This window comes from Poecilia reticulata, chromosome 5 (genome assembly GCF_904066995.2).
Source record: "Poecilia reticulata chromosome 5, P_reticulata-male-v2, whole genome shotgun sequence".
NCBI lineage: Eukaryota > Metazoa > Chordata > Actinopteri > Cyprinodontiformes > Poeciliidae > Poecilia > Poecilia reticulata.
Genome location: NC_088834.1, coordinates 14981868 through 14995926, shown reverse-complemented (window position 1 = coordinate 14995926; position 14059 = coordinate 14981868). Strand labels below are relative to the sequence as shown.

Below are 14059 nucleotides of genomic sequence, written 5' to 3'. Positions count from 1 at the left end.
CAGTGTTCATTTTGAAGGCGTCTGTAGAGACAGAAGGAAGGGGGGGGGGGTCAGTTTGGTTGGGGGAGGTGCTATAAAAAACACAGGAAGAACAGAGACCTGCGTGTTAATGTTTAACCTGAAAAACATTAAAAAATCCCCCGCGGTGCAGCGCCTCGAAGTAACCAACCTTGAAGGCAGAAAACATGAAAACATTTTTATCTAGTATCAAACTACACGAGCTCTTATAAACCAAACAAGAGCGACCCCCACCCTTTAAGAAAGCAGGGCCAAAGTTCACAGGAAGCTGGGGGGCTGCCATTTTTCCCCTGCTGCTGCTGCTGCTAACGTTTAACGGTAGATGCTAAAGCGACGGGAGGGGCGGCTGGTTCGGGGCTTTTCTAGCTAGCTGGCCTCGGTGGATCGAGACCGTAAAAGCGTAATCTGTCAGTTCTCCGTCGGTCGACGCCAACGACCATTGTTGTTTAATGAATTCGGTATGGAGAAGGTAGCGGAGCCGTCTTGGACCTCTTCGTACACCTACCAGGTGAGCAAGCACAGCGCGGAGATGCTACACAACCTCAACGTTCAGAGGAAAGATGGAGGCAGGTTCTGCGACGTGATCCTGCGCGTCGGCGAGGAGAGCTTCCCCGCTCACAAAGCGGTGCTGGCCGCCTGCAGCGAGTACTTCGAGTCGGTGTTCGGCCGTCAGACAGAGGGCGAGGGCGACGCCAAGGAGCTGGAGATGCACACGATCAGCCCGAAAGTTTTCAAAGACATCCTGGACTTCGCTTACACCTCCAGGATCGTGGTTCGGCTGGAGTGCTTCCCGGAGTTGATGACGGCTGCCAAGTTTCTGCTGATGCGGTCCGTCATCGAGATATGTCAGGAGGTCATCAAGCAGTCCAACGTCCAGATCCTCGTCCCAACCACCCGGGGAGGAGAGGCCAGCCTCTTCCAGGCCGCGGGGGCCACGGAGCTGGGTTTCCCCGTGGCTCCGCCGGAGCTGGTAAACGGAACGGGTATATTGTTAAACGGCCAAGGCTTTGTGAACAGCACGCAGATGCATTTGGACCAGAGCGGAGACACGCCAGCAGTGCTGCTGGAGGACGGCTGCGAGTCGTCGGTGCCGATGTTGGAGCCTGTCGAAGGACTCTCTATGTCCCCGTCGGCGGAAATCACGGGGAGCATGTTTCATCACGACGCTGGCTCGCCTGGATCCAAACGGGGAAGAGGGAGACCGAAGAAAGAGGCTGTCCACTTTAATCACATTAACCAGAAGGACAACGGACAGCTGTTCCCCTGCGGGGCCTGCGGGAAAGCTTTCACAGAGGCGTCTCGGTTAAAGAACCACGAAGCGCAACACGGAGCCTCCACCGGGGGCGTCCACAGCCTCGGAGACGGCCTGTCAACACCGGGGGGTCTGTCTTTACTATCGCAGTCCGGGCTGCTGGAAAACGGGGTGCAGCTACCCGGAGGACTGGCTCTGGACAACAACCGCAAGCGGGAGCGGACCAGGCGGCATGTGGGTTGTGACATTTGCGGGAAAGTTTTCCGGGACGTGTATCACCTGAACCGACACAAGCTGTCCCACTCCGGGGAGAAGCCGTACGCGTGTCCCGTGTGCGGGCTGCGGTTCAAGCGCAAGGACCGGATGTCGTACCATGTTCGGTCCCATGATGGCTCGGTTGGCAAACCGTATGTGTGCCAAAGCTGTGGGAAGGGTTTCTCCAGGTGAGTTGGATCCCACGGTGAGAACAGCTGCTGCTGGTTCCTAGAGAATTTAATTTGTACATAACCAAGAACCAGGGCTGTGTACAGTGTTGTAAATTAAATTTTTTTTTAAATAGCCTGACTCCAGTCACATGACCTTGGTACCGTGCATAATAATATAAAGTTTAGTGGAAGGAAAAGGTGCGAAAGCAACAGGGAGATGACTGCAACTCATGATTGCCTCCATGCCATCGATCCAGTAGTTAATATTAAGGAACCCCTTGCAAAGTATTGAATTAATTTACTCTACAGTACAAGTACATGACACATTTTCAATAGGCTTGATAGTTCAGCATTAAAATACTTTATTGGTCTCAATTGGTAAAAATATTTTTATTACATAATTACTAATTGGCTTATTGACTTTAAACCATAACCAACAAAATTAAGAAACAACAATGCTTACTACGTACATGTGCGATGAGGCACATTTTGACTTGCATTACAGTATTGGATGCATTTTAAAAATGTTTACTAACAGTAAAACAACGTATGTTGTGATCACGTTGCTATTCTCTAAATCAGAAAAGCATAAAATATTCCTGCTCCTCTCAGAATACAGCAATACATTCTATGGATTATTAAAGTTGTGTACTATACAATATTTATTTTGAGTTTGACGCACAATTGTAAGTTAAAAAAAAAAAGTAGCATGAAGCCCACATTTTGTTAGGTGATATTTCCGAATTTGTGTTGTAAATAAGGGAATCGAATGGCAGTATTCTTTCAGCCAGTTTGCCAGCAGTGCACAGCAACATGTGGGGGAGAAGCAGCGCTGCAGTAAGACTCGGATCATCCCAGTCCCTTTCCCTCAGGTCTCATTAAAATGCTGTTAAACAAAATAAAGTATGTGATCTAAAATCCTGCATCTCTTGTTCACGACGTCAAGCAGAGTCCAATCCAGCTGCAGTAGGGATTTCTTCATTAACAACTGAGGGATGCCTTCATAAGCTCCGTATATAAAAACTGTTTTAAAATAATTCAGGTGTCTGTCTCCCAGATGCCTAATTTATTTATTTTTTCCTCAGTTGTCCTTAGAACCCAGTGCTGTGCATGTTTTAGCTGTTTCCCTGCACCCCCAACACCTGACTTAAGTGAATTGGTAATTAACAGGCTTCTGCAGCACTTGGTGGCGCCGCTGCGGAGGTAATGCAATCATTTCAATTTGCAGAGAAGCATCTGAAATGTGAAGGGCAGCGGTCCAGGAGGACAAGGATTCAGAACCGCTGCCTTTTTTTCCACCCGTTTGATCAGCTGTTAATCTTATTCAGACGTGTAAACTAGTCTCCAAAAAGGTAAAAAAAAAATATTTGGAAAATGGATTATTTAAACAAAACATTTGTTTAACCATGATGCTGTACCATACTAAACTAAAGCAGAATAAAACTCACTAGAAAGATTGTGGTAAACGACAACAAAGCAACCCATGCCGTGTCAAAAAGCCACTGCAAATAAGTGTTTTTTTTACGAGACTCAAACACAGCAAAGAATATGCCTGTCTAATATTTAATGGCAATCTGCTCCATAATTTTGGAGCCAACTGACTGATCCCAGCATAAATTAATTGCGATAATCTAGACAAGTTGTGAGAAGAGCATGGTTTTTTATTTCCAAATTATGTTTTGAGATTACTTTTATAGATTGGAAACCTGCTGTAACTAAAAAGACCCGTTTGTTGTATTTGAAGTCGATCTGGTGGTTTACAGTAAATTTGATTAGGGTGTAGAAATTCAGCGGCTCCTGTGGAGAATACACAATCCTGTGCAAATTGTGTTTAACGTTTATTGTGGATGTCATGGTAATCTGCAACAATTGATGCTGTTTTTGCTGTTAAAAAAAAAAAATGCAAGTTTCATATTTTTTGCACTTTGCTTACAGACCTGACCACCTGAATGGACACATTAAACAAGTGCACACGACAGAGAGACCCCACAAGTGCCAGGTAACCATCAGCACTTATTGTTAAAACCTTTGAGTTTAACGGTGACATGTGAGTGTTTACGTTTGCCCTCTCCGCGCGCTTCAGATTTGTAACGCCTCCTTCGCGACAAGAGATCGCCTCCGGTCGCACCTCGCGTGCCACGAGGACAAAATTCCCTGCAAAGTTTGCGGCAAGTTCCTGCGAGCCGCGTACATGACGGACCACCTGAAGAAACACAGCGAGGGAACTCACAACTACTGTGGCATTTGCAATAAAGGTAACTGTTGCCAAAGCCTTGAACCGTTGCAAATCTGAGTAACGGTTTATCTATTTTGCCGACGAGAATTCAGATTTACGTCGACTTGTTGGACTAAATGTGGGAGAAGGAACCGCTCAAAGGTGTTTTATTCGCTTGTTCCAGAAATAGACTGTGCGTTTTGTCTCCAGGTTATCGGAGCTAAAATTAATCAAATGTCTAAAAATACACATTGAAGGCTCTTGTCAAATGACTCCTTACTGTGGCGCAGAGCAAGTTGAACTTGATACATTCTTGCTATGTCTCAAGCAGAAGTTGCACAAATTCTCCTTGTCTGATTCATGATGGACATTGTTGGGTCTGAATCTGTAGTAATCGTGAATGCCACAGAATTTTCTTTTGAGACTTTTGATAAAATCTGTCTGTGTAAGATTATTTGAAAAAAAAAAAAAAAGCATCAAGGGAACTGTGGATCCACCTTAGCATTTGTTTTTGGAGTTCCATACTCCTCACCTCCTGTGAGCTCAAAGTGTTGTTGTCGCTCCCAGACAATTTTCTTAGTTGGATTCTGTGTTTTATTATGACTTATTTTGTCTCTTAGTGCATTTTATTCATTCATAGAGTTGAAATTTAAGCTGTTAACAATGTCATGCCTTGCTTGGAAGATAGTTGGTTACAACATCATAAACTTTACAACATTTATTTTCCATTTACAACCACAATTTTTTTTTTTAGATTTTATGTGACAAACACAAAATGGCACATCATTTAGAACACCAACATGCAAACTGCAGGCTGGGATTCAAATCCAAGACCTTCTTGCTGCCTATAAACAGTTTCACCAACCAGTTCACTTCTTCTTCTTTTTTTTCCCCACGTCACAATAGCACTGTATTTTGTGCTGGTCTGTTGCATAAAATCTTTAAGAAAAAATGTATTAAGTACAAGTCATTATAGAAGTTTGTGGTTGTATTGTGATGAAATGTTAACGCTTTTGCTGGGCAGTGTCTGCTGCAGTCAGAAGCAGAGCTACGTAGCTCTGTGCTGGTGACTTATTTAGGTTTGGGTGGCTGGAGGTTTGTCGTTTTCAGTTGTTGGTTTGAACCATTGTTGGAGTCTGGTGTTAATTCCTGACCCACGAATCAAGAAGTTAGCTTGCTGTTGCTGAAGGAACCTCTCTTGCAGCCAAGGCTTTGACTGTACCGAGCAACTGCCTTGTTCTTTATGTGTTTTTGGCCTCAGGTTTCTCCACTGCGTCCTACCTTAAGGTTCATATAAAGACGCACCATGGCTCACCACTGCCCACTTCTGCCACAATGCACACCTTCCCTGATCCAAGGGGGGAGCTGCAGCTCCAGATGCACAACGGCACCCCTTACCAAATGGGACGCCAGTGCTCAGTGGAAGGCAAGCAGTCGCCCACTCGCCTCCTGCCACCTCCACGGCTTGTTGTCATGTTTCTGGCTGGCACTGGCTACAGAGAAACAAGCTGCGCGTTCGCCACGTATTTTAACTTGGGCACGCCTCAGTTGCTGCTTTCATGCTTTTTATTTTAAAACATTCACCATCGCAACTTCACTCGCAAAGAACAGTGAGAACATTTTCTGTACTTTATGTCCAGAACAGTTTTTTTTTTTTTTTTGACTTTTACACTGCTGATATCTTGCAGCCGACTGTAAATGAGAGCTGGAAAAGTGTTGCAAACACCGACATACTTGTGGTCAGTTATCTGGAAGGCAAAAATAATGATACCACTCACTGCATCCACTCATAAATAACACCTTCCCCGCCCCCTCAAGACTTTTATTTCTTGGAGGGACAATTTACTTCTTCCTAAACCAAAGCTTAGATTATGCAATAAATTGATAGAGAACATACGAGATTATTCAACATTTTCTCTAGCGCTGATTTAAATGACCGAGACGTGTGTCACATTCGCCTGTGTGTGTGTGTGTGTGTTGCTGTCCAGCATGGCTATGGCTGCTGAGTTAAGTGTGCGTTTCTGCTTGGCTGGTTCATGAGCAGTTCTCTCACCTACGCACACTGATGCATGATCGTCCTGGAGTGTGCTCCATATGCCCCTCCTGGATTCACTGGCGACATTTCTGCAGGGGAAAACCCACAGCATAGACGCAGCACACCGAGAACCAAGAGTCACAAGTAGATAAAAAAAAAAAAAAAGAAGCATAGGCAGATTTATGTTCAGCTATGTGCATTTACACAAAGCAAGGAATTGTAATGATTATCTTTCTAAAAGGTGCCAAAATAATTGTCCAGTGCCTTGGAAAGTATTCCTACTCCTTGAAGCCGTTTAGAATTTATCACAAAATTAAAGCTACAATTAAAAAAAAGCGATTGTGTGATAGACTGACACAAAATAGTGCGTGATTTAGATGTGAAAGAAAAATGCAAAATGTGTTTTTATTTTTATGGCCCCCTGACTCAGTGCTCTGTAGAGCCACCTCTCACTGCAGTGGGTGCTTTTACAAGTGGCTCAATCTCAGTCAGCTTGGCTGGAGAGCATAGACTACAGATTCTCACCTGGATTTAGGCCGCTACATGACTATGAATATGCTTTGATCTAGATCAGGGGCTTCCGAGTCCAGTTAGCAGGGGCCGGTGTCCTGCAAGTCTTGCATATTTCCACTACAGATTCGGATGATTGTACCATGTACTCAGCATGTCATTACGTTCTGTAGTGATTTGACAATTATTCGTCATTTGTGTGCTAAACTAATGTAAAATCCAAAACATTGAGAATGTCAGCCTCATAGTTTTCAGGGTGATTGTTAGTTTTCCTCCTAACATCACGTTGCCAAAAGGTTTACATTGGTCTCATGTAAAACCTTCCCTGCGTTTGCTGGGCCTCATACACGGATGGTGGCAGACTGCAAACAGGACTTCTTGTCACTTGCTTTCAAAAATCGTGTTCCTCTTGGTACCCTTCAATAAATCCCAGAAAAATCTTTATGGGGATATTTGTTCACTAATGTTATCTAACAAAATACAGGGACCTTCGCAGAGCTGAATTTATACTGAGCTGAAATGACTCCCTGATGAAGTCTGCTAACTAATGAATTGTGTGCTGAGCACAGTTGTTCGATCACTTTGGATTTAATTCAGAAGTGTCACAGTAAAAGGGGTTGAGTACAATCAGTCGGCTCAGTTTACAAGATGGTTTTTTTTGTTATTATTTTGTAAAAAGGAAAAAAAAACTAATTCGTGTAATATTCCTTCCACTTCCCAATTACGTACTACTTTGTGCTGGTCTGTCACATAAAATCCCGACAACATACACTGAAGTTTGCTATAGCGTGTCGAAGCATGGGAAAGTTCACGGGGCATGAATGCTTTTGGAAAAACCAGCTGGTAATTAAACGTTGAGCTATAAATTTTGACTACAAATCCCTTGGATATTGTTGAATCAACTGAAGCAGCAGGTTTTGGGGATTACCCTCGTTTTCCTTCGCAGCACTACCTGAGGAGGGATTGTTGCTGTTCGGACAATAACTCACCCATGGGACAATAGTTCATATCAGAGGGATTAAATCTTTGAAAACACTGCGTTATGTGTGCTAATCGGTTTAATAACTGCAAATATTAACAAGAAAAAAAATATGATGCAGTCCTGCAGGAAGGTTTGGGTGTGCATGGAGCAAGCATGGCTTATTGGTTGGATGGAGTGGCATAAATCCTGTTGTATTCTGGGCTGAGCTGCAACCTCTGTTTGTCCCTGAGATGTAACAGCTGCTGCTTTAAATTGGCTGTGTTATCAGTTCTTTGAAGTTAGATATGTCACAATCTGTTTTTTTTGTGTTTTTTTTGGTTTTCACTCGTGTCTCCTAATCCATGTCTCCCTTTGTCTCCTATTTCTGCTGCTTCATCCTCTCTCTACCATCTGTGCTGTTTTCACCGCAGACGGGCAGGAAAACGCCGGCAAGTGTCCCCACCTGGAGTCGGAGGAGTCGGATACTTCTCTAAGGGAATTGTCCAGCGTTGACGAGCTCAAGTCTCCGACCAAACCCGACGGGCCGGAACTTGAGATGCCCTCCCTCGCCTGCAACGGGGCTCCCACCGGGATTCTTGGCTCTCCAGATGCTTCTAAAGCCAACAGAGACCCCGAGAAGAAGTTTGTCTGTGGGATCTGTGGCCAGGCGTTTCGCACCAAGTCCTACCTCAACAAGCACCAGCACCGAGTTCACAAAGCCCAGCGGACCCACGGGGTCCCGGGGTCTGGCTTAAGCGAGATGGCACCCTCCCTATCGTCCCCCTTCTCCCCCCAACAAAACATGTCCCTCCTCGAGTCATTCGGCTTTCAGATAGTCCAGTCTGCCTTCGCCTCGTCTCTTGTGGACACCGAGGCAGGTCAGAGTGGAATCGAGTTTGGAGGGAAGTAACGGTTTCTCGGAGGCTTTTACAGGCCGCCGCTTGGCCTCTTCGTTCTTAGGACAAAGCCGGGTTGCCCACAGAAAACGCCCCGTGTTTGGGAAAAACTTTGCCTCAAGACTACTCTTTTTGTTTGTCTCGTTGCTTAACCTGCATCCAGAGTTTTTGTCAGAAACTGCCATCGAAGTCCTACTTTTCTATGTTTTCAGAGGCTAAAAAGGGGTGTGTTCACCATTTAAAGTTTGCGTGTAAAGAAATGAGTTTTCTTTTTTGTTTTCACTGATGTCAGTCTCTGAAGGTTACGTTACGTTTCTTTCTCCGATGGTTTTATTCTGAGCTTTCTCAGCTGCACAAATATTCTTCTCATGAGATGACTTATTGACGTTAATATTAGGTGTAGTTGCTAGCTTACTCACTTTAGCTGCTCTAGCCAGCTTTAAAATGGATCCTTGGCCATCCCAGCAATTACAGATGTCTTTACCTCAGAGCAACAGCAGGGCTTATATTTAGATTCATGTAATCTTTTTTTGTTTTTGTTTTCTGGGTGGGAATTTAAATTGGCTTCAGTTTTTTTTTGGTTACATTGTGAAGATGAAACATGCCTAACAGGCTGTCACTATTTGAGAACAAGAGATGCAGCATCCAATCACCCTGGTAAAGATGCAAAACTAACCTTAAAATAAATTCATCTGTTATTGCAGCAGCACTGAAAAAAAGAGGGGGAAAAGAAGACTTTCAATACTTCACCCTGTAGATTCCCCAATTACTTTTTTAAACCAATTTTCATGACTCTTATTTCAGGACAAACATCTCATTAGGGTTCACATTTTAAACTCTCTTCAGTATCTGAGATTAGCGTTTAGCACAAAAAGGCAGTTATTACTGACTTGTAAACTGTGTGTGTATAGAGAAAGTGAAGTCTTAACTTTCAGTAAGAGGAGGGATCTTTGACTACTCCCCTTCACACACTCTCTCTAGGCCCTTCAGAGGTCAAGGTTCTCTCTTATGCCGTCTTCTCTTCAGCTCTTCCCACAACGTTTCTGTAGGATTTAGGTCTGGGTGACTGAGATCACCATGGAGACAGATCGATCATGATTCAAATGCGTCATTTCTGTTCCCATTTGATTTGCTTTGTTAATCATCGCGGTATCTCAACAAATTCACGACGCCAACGTTTCTAAGCCCTGTAGAAGAGAAGCAGACCCACAGCATCACAGGTCCTCCACCGTACCTTTATTTTACACCAAACTCACCTGGAGGGTTTTTTTCCTCAAAAGCTTAATGTTTGTCATCTGGTCTAAACACACGGTTCAGGTTAAAGTAACCAACAGAGTTTGACAAACGTTTAGTTTTGGCAAGATAAAAATCGGTCCTCGTTCACCTTTCTTGGCTCCAGTTATAGTTACTATTTTAGCATAACTGACTATTAGTGTGGGAAAAACGAAGGTTAATAGCTATTTTTAAAGACTTGTAGACTTCTGAAGATCAACACACGTTGGATGTCTTTCCCATTGTGCAGAGTTGTTAAGAGAATTGAGTCCATCACATTGTGTATATACCTCAGGACAAGAGGAAGTCTGAAGTCAATTTCAATTTATGTTAATATTACATCACATTAGTTATTATAAAGCTTTTTTACATTTTATCGCAGGCTAATAATTGTATCATCAGATATTTTGTTCATTATTTCTAAAACTGAGTTGGAGGAAAGAAAAATGAACTTAAATATTGGATTTACTTCGTATCGAGATTATGCTGCAGAGATGGAGATGAATTTACTTTAAGGGTTTTCACTCATCTGTACCAGGCCTGCTGTACATTATATTTTCTGAAATATCAGTTTTTAAACACCCTCATACAGTTAAGAAGCACTTTTCAAAGGGACTTTCTTTGTTTGTGTTTTATGTGCTCATTAAATTGTTTAAAAGGAAAAAAAAACAATTCAAGGAAGAAAAGTCATGGATTGATTTAAATTTAGACAAACGTGGCTAGAGTTTGTTAAATGGACAGTGATCTGACTCTTTTTTTTTTTTTATCTCCTCTCTATTTGATACTGCTGAACCAGAAGTCCTACTTTGATTACGTTTCTTAATTTCACTAAAACGCGTCCAAACAGAGGAGGAGACTAAAAGAGGAAATCGGGGATTCGCAGACCGATTTTAAATGGAAGGTCTGGATCATGTCCGAGTCTTTGCGTTAGTTTCTTGAATGAGTTAAATGCATGAAACGGGGACCAAGATCAGGTATATTTTCCTTATATATATTTTAAAAGATGTAGATTATATTTTAATAACTTATTCATACCCTGAGTTTTGTGTTTTGTTTTAATTTACTGTCAAAAATCTTGTTTTATTCTTGTGTTTTCACTTTAATTTATAGTAAACGGAGGCGTGAATATGTGTGTTGTGGAAGAGGTGTTGGGACGCTTCGCCGAGGGAGCGAGTCGCAGCCGACGGAGCCACCTGGTCAATGGTTTCACACCTTCATCATCTGGACTTTTCCTCTTCCTCTTCATCTTGTGCTCGGAGCCGTTTGTGCTGCATCCCGTTGCCGTGGGTCTCTCTACGTTAACGGCTCCTGTCCTGGGTCGGACGTTACACGATTGAGAGTCTTGAGCGATGCGTTTATGTGGCAGAGGCAAACAAGCGGTTCATTGAAAACCTCTTTTTGTGGGGACATGAGGAATTATGCAACATATTTTAATGGGTATGCTTGATTCACGTCAAAGGCATCAAACGTTTTGACATCCAGTCAGCTCATTTTCAAACCCTCAGTTTTGGTTTACTCGTCGCTCAAAGCTCAGCAGGAATAAAAGCCAGTAAACGTTTATGTTTTAAGTTATTTGGCTCTTGCTCAAAAAGCACCCGATTCTACCGTATTTCTGGATTTATCTTAATTGCTGCTCCGCTGTAGCCCTAATCATGACTCGCCTCCCTTACGTTTTCCTGTAAATATTTGAAGCTGAAGTACAATGAAACTTTTCGAGCACAGAGTCTCGCTCTGTCACATCCGCACGGTTGCGAAGCACCCACTGAACTTCACGCATCAGATGTATTCTCATACTTGCTTATTTTTGTTGAAGACGTGTATTGCGATGCAAATCAGACTCAGTCTAGCAGTTAAGGGCTGACGGTGTGTGTATGTGGTGAGTGGATGATGGATCTCGGTGTATGCCGTTTAATTATTTGTGAGTATTTTAGTACATTCCTATATTATTTATGGTTATATTGTGATTGTAACAAGTGTATATACCTTCCATACACACACACTCACACACACTCTCTCTCTCTTTTTATAAATATATATATAAATAGATAAATATATGAACCAACCTGTTTGATCTGTGTTTGTAAGTGGTGAGTTTTGTACATATACAGGTTTAGTTTCTTGTGTTGTTGGGAGGGATGTTAAGTTATGGCCATCTGAAGTGTAAAGTTCAGGCATGCAAGCTGAGCTGGGGACTGAATGTCGATCACTGGTTGGTGGCTGTAGTCGTTTATATTAGTTACACTGAACTATCTATCACGTTGCCGTGGTAGCGCTCACACTGCCAGCTGCTCGACTCTTTGACCAAGCTTTTTCTTTTTTCTTTTTACCCATTCTGCACTGGTGTTTCCTCATTTAAAGGTTTTGTTACATTTACTGTTTAGAACACCTGGAATATGCTGTAAAGAAGTAATAAACCTTTGTTTTAGACGTTATTAGGAATATATGATCTGTTTGTTCTTTCCCAAAATTGAATTATGATATTAATTGATTGTTTTTGGGTTAAATGTTTTGCTTTCTGCTTTTTGTCTGTTGCAAAGTGCCTTCCAAATACTGATTGTGCTCAGCAGTGGATTAATAAAAATAAAACGGTCCTTTTTCTTTTCTAAAGGGTAAAAATTGTACAGAGTGACTTGCATTGACACTTTTGTATAAAAAGCGCAAGATGTACAATATGTTACCTTGGTATTTTATCATTGTACTCGACGGGATTGCTCTTAAAAACACTTGAACTCTGTGTTTTGTTATGACGTCTGGACATATTTCATTATGAGCTTACTTTTCTATAGATATTTGTTTTTGTACTCTGTTATTGAGTCTCGTCTCAAATTCTTGGTTTAGAGATGAGAATCAAATAAATTGCAGCTGAAAATCTCCAAACATTTGTCTTGTGATTATTAAGTAGTTATTTTGCCTGAACTTTGATTATGCCACTTGGAAGCTTTCATGTTGTTCTTTTTATTTGTGTGTGTGTGTGTGCGTGTGTGCGTGCGTGCGTGAGTGTTTTGTGTTTTTAAGACTCAGAGATGGACTTGCTGTTGCACACTGGAACATTTTCATAGACTAAAAAAAAAGTTATCCTGGTGACAAAATTTTTGGGAGAAACATGAAAAATCTGGCTTGTGTACATCAGAGGCGCAATATTAGTCAAAGCTAAATTAATTGTACCTCAATTAATTGTTTGAATAACAAGTGGTCTGTAGCCACTGGAGTAAATTACAAGTAGACCTGGCTCTTAATTTTCAGAGGGGGGTGCCAGTTTACTTTAGTCTCCAAGCTACTGCACGTCGATGTGTGCAGTAGATGATCCCGATGAAGGACAGAAAGGTTAGGATTCATTCACAGCAACAGTGTAAAACTGCAACGTGTCATCGTTTTTTACCTTGATGGATAACATGACGGTGAGAACGCACATGGTGACACTCATCAATAAATAACCGCACCCCATCAGCTTCTTTCTGCCTGCACCTTCTATCAGGAAGCACTGAGATACAGCAGGCATGATCATGACAGCTTCAGTTTTGCCGCCTCACTCAAACGGGCTTCCACAACAAGCTAGCTCAAAATGAACTAAACTCATATACAAGTGATCTCCAAAATGATTAATAACCCTGGCGATTTAGATTGAAAATATTTAAAACCAATAATACTGTTTCTGATAGAAAATGAGAGGGACATTTCAAAATTTATTTATTTAATGTAAAAGAAGTTTCAATTTGATGTACATATTTGTAATCATTTATGACAGAAGACTGACTGTTACACTGTCATGACTAGATGAGTGATGATGAATTCAGACGATGAGAACAAGAAAGTTTAGCAATATTCATAAGTGTTTCACTTAATAAAGGGTAAAAATGTCACAGTGTATAAAATATGCAATCACCAAGATTTGTGGTGAATACAGCAGTGAAACTGAGTGTTTCCTAAAAGATTAAAAGTTTAAAAGATCAACAGTGTTTTAACAAATATTTACAAAAGTTCAGGTTTGGACAATCCAAATCTTTTACTTGGTCTTCACCAGTGGTGGAGAAAGTATTCAAAATATTTACTTAAGTAAAAGTACAAATACACAGACAAAAATGTACTTAAGTAAAAGTCAAAGTACCACATTAACATTTTACTTAAGTAAAAGTAAAAAAGTACTGGCTTTTAAAAATACTTAAGTATTAAAAGTAAAAGTACTTGCTGAATGCATTGCCTAATCACTAATATCATTAAGTGAACCAATCGTATTTAATTTTAATACATCAGTAATGTGCCATTTTAATGAACAATGCCACAGATAAAGCCTGTTTTTATTGAGTTTACTCTGTAACAGTTTAGACTTAGATATGTGATTCTATGCATCATAATTTCAGGGATGGAAACATCTGGTCTCCTGTCCTAACATAACATGAACTTCACTTTATTTGCCACACATTTATTTTGAAAGAAATCCAACTGGCAGAGGAGGACATGGAACCAAGGAGCCTCGT

The 14059-nt window shown here is 41.7% G+C and overlaps 1 protein-coding gene across 2 annotated transcripts; it reads left to right on the top strand.

The window, feature by feature from the left end:
* The first annotated feature begins 117 nt into the window (after positions 1 to 117).
* Positions 118 to 12461, top strand: patz1 (POZ/BTB and AT hook containing zinc finger 1). Of its 2 annotated transcripts, XM_008408785.3 has the most exons (5): positions 118 to 1713; positions 3631 to 3694; positions 3779 to 3950; positions 5172 to 5336; positions 7848 to 12461. In XM_008408785.3, the coding sequence occupies exons 1-5, from the start codon at positions 479 to 481 to the stop codon at positions 8324 to 8326; spliced, it is 2115 nt and encodes a 704-aa protein (XP_008407007.1). In that variant the 5' UTR covers positions 118 to 478; the 3' UTR covers positions 8327 to 12461. The 2 variants fall into 2 exon arrangements, with proteins under 2 accessions (XP_008407007.1, XP_008407008.1); XM_008408786.3 differs by lacking the exon at positions 5172 to 5336.
* Positions 12462 to 14059: the final 1598 nt, after the last annotated feature.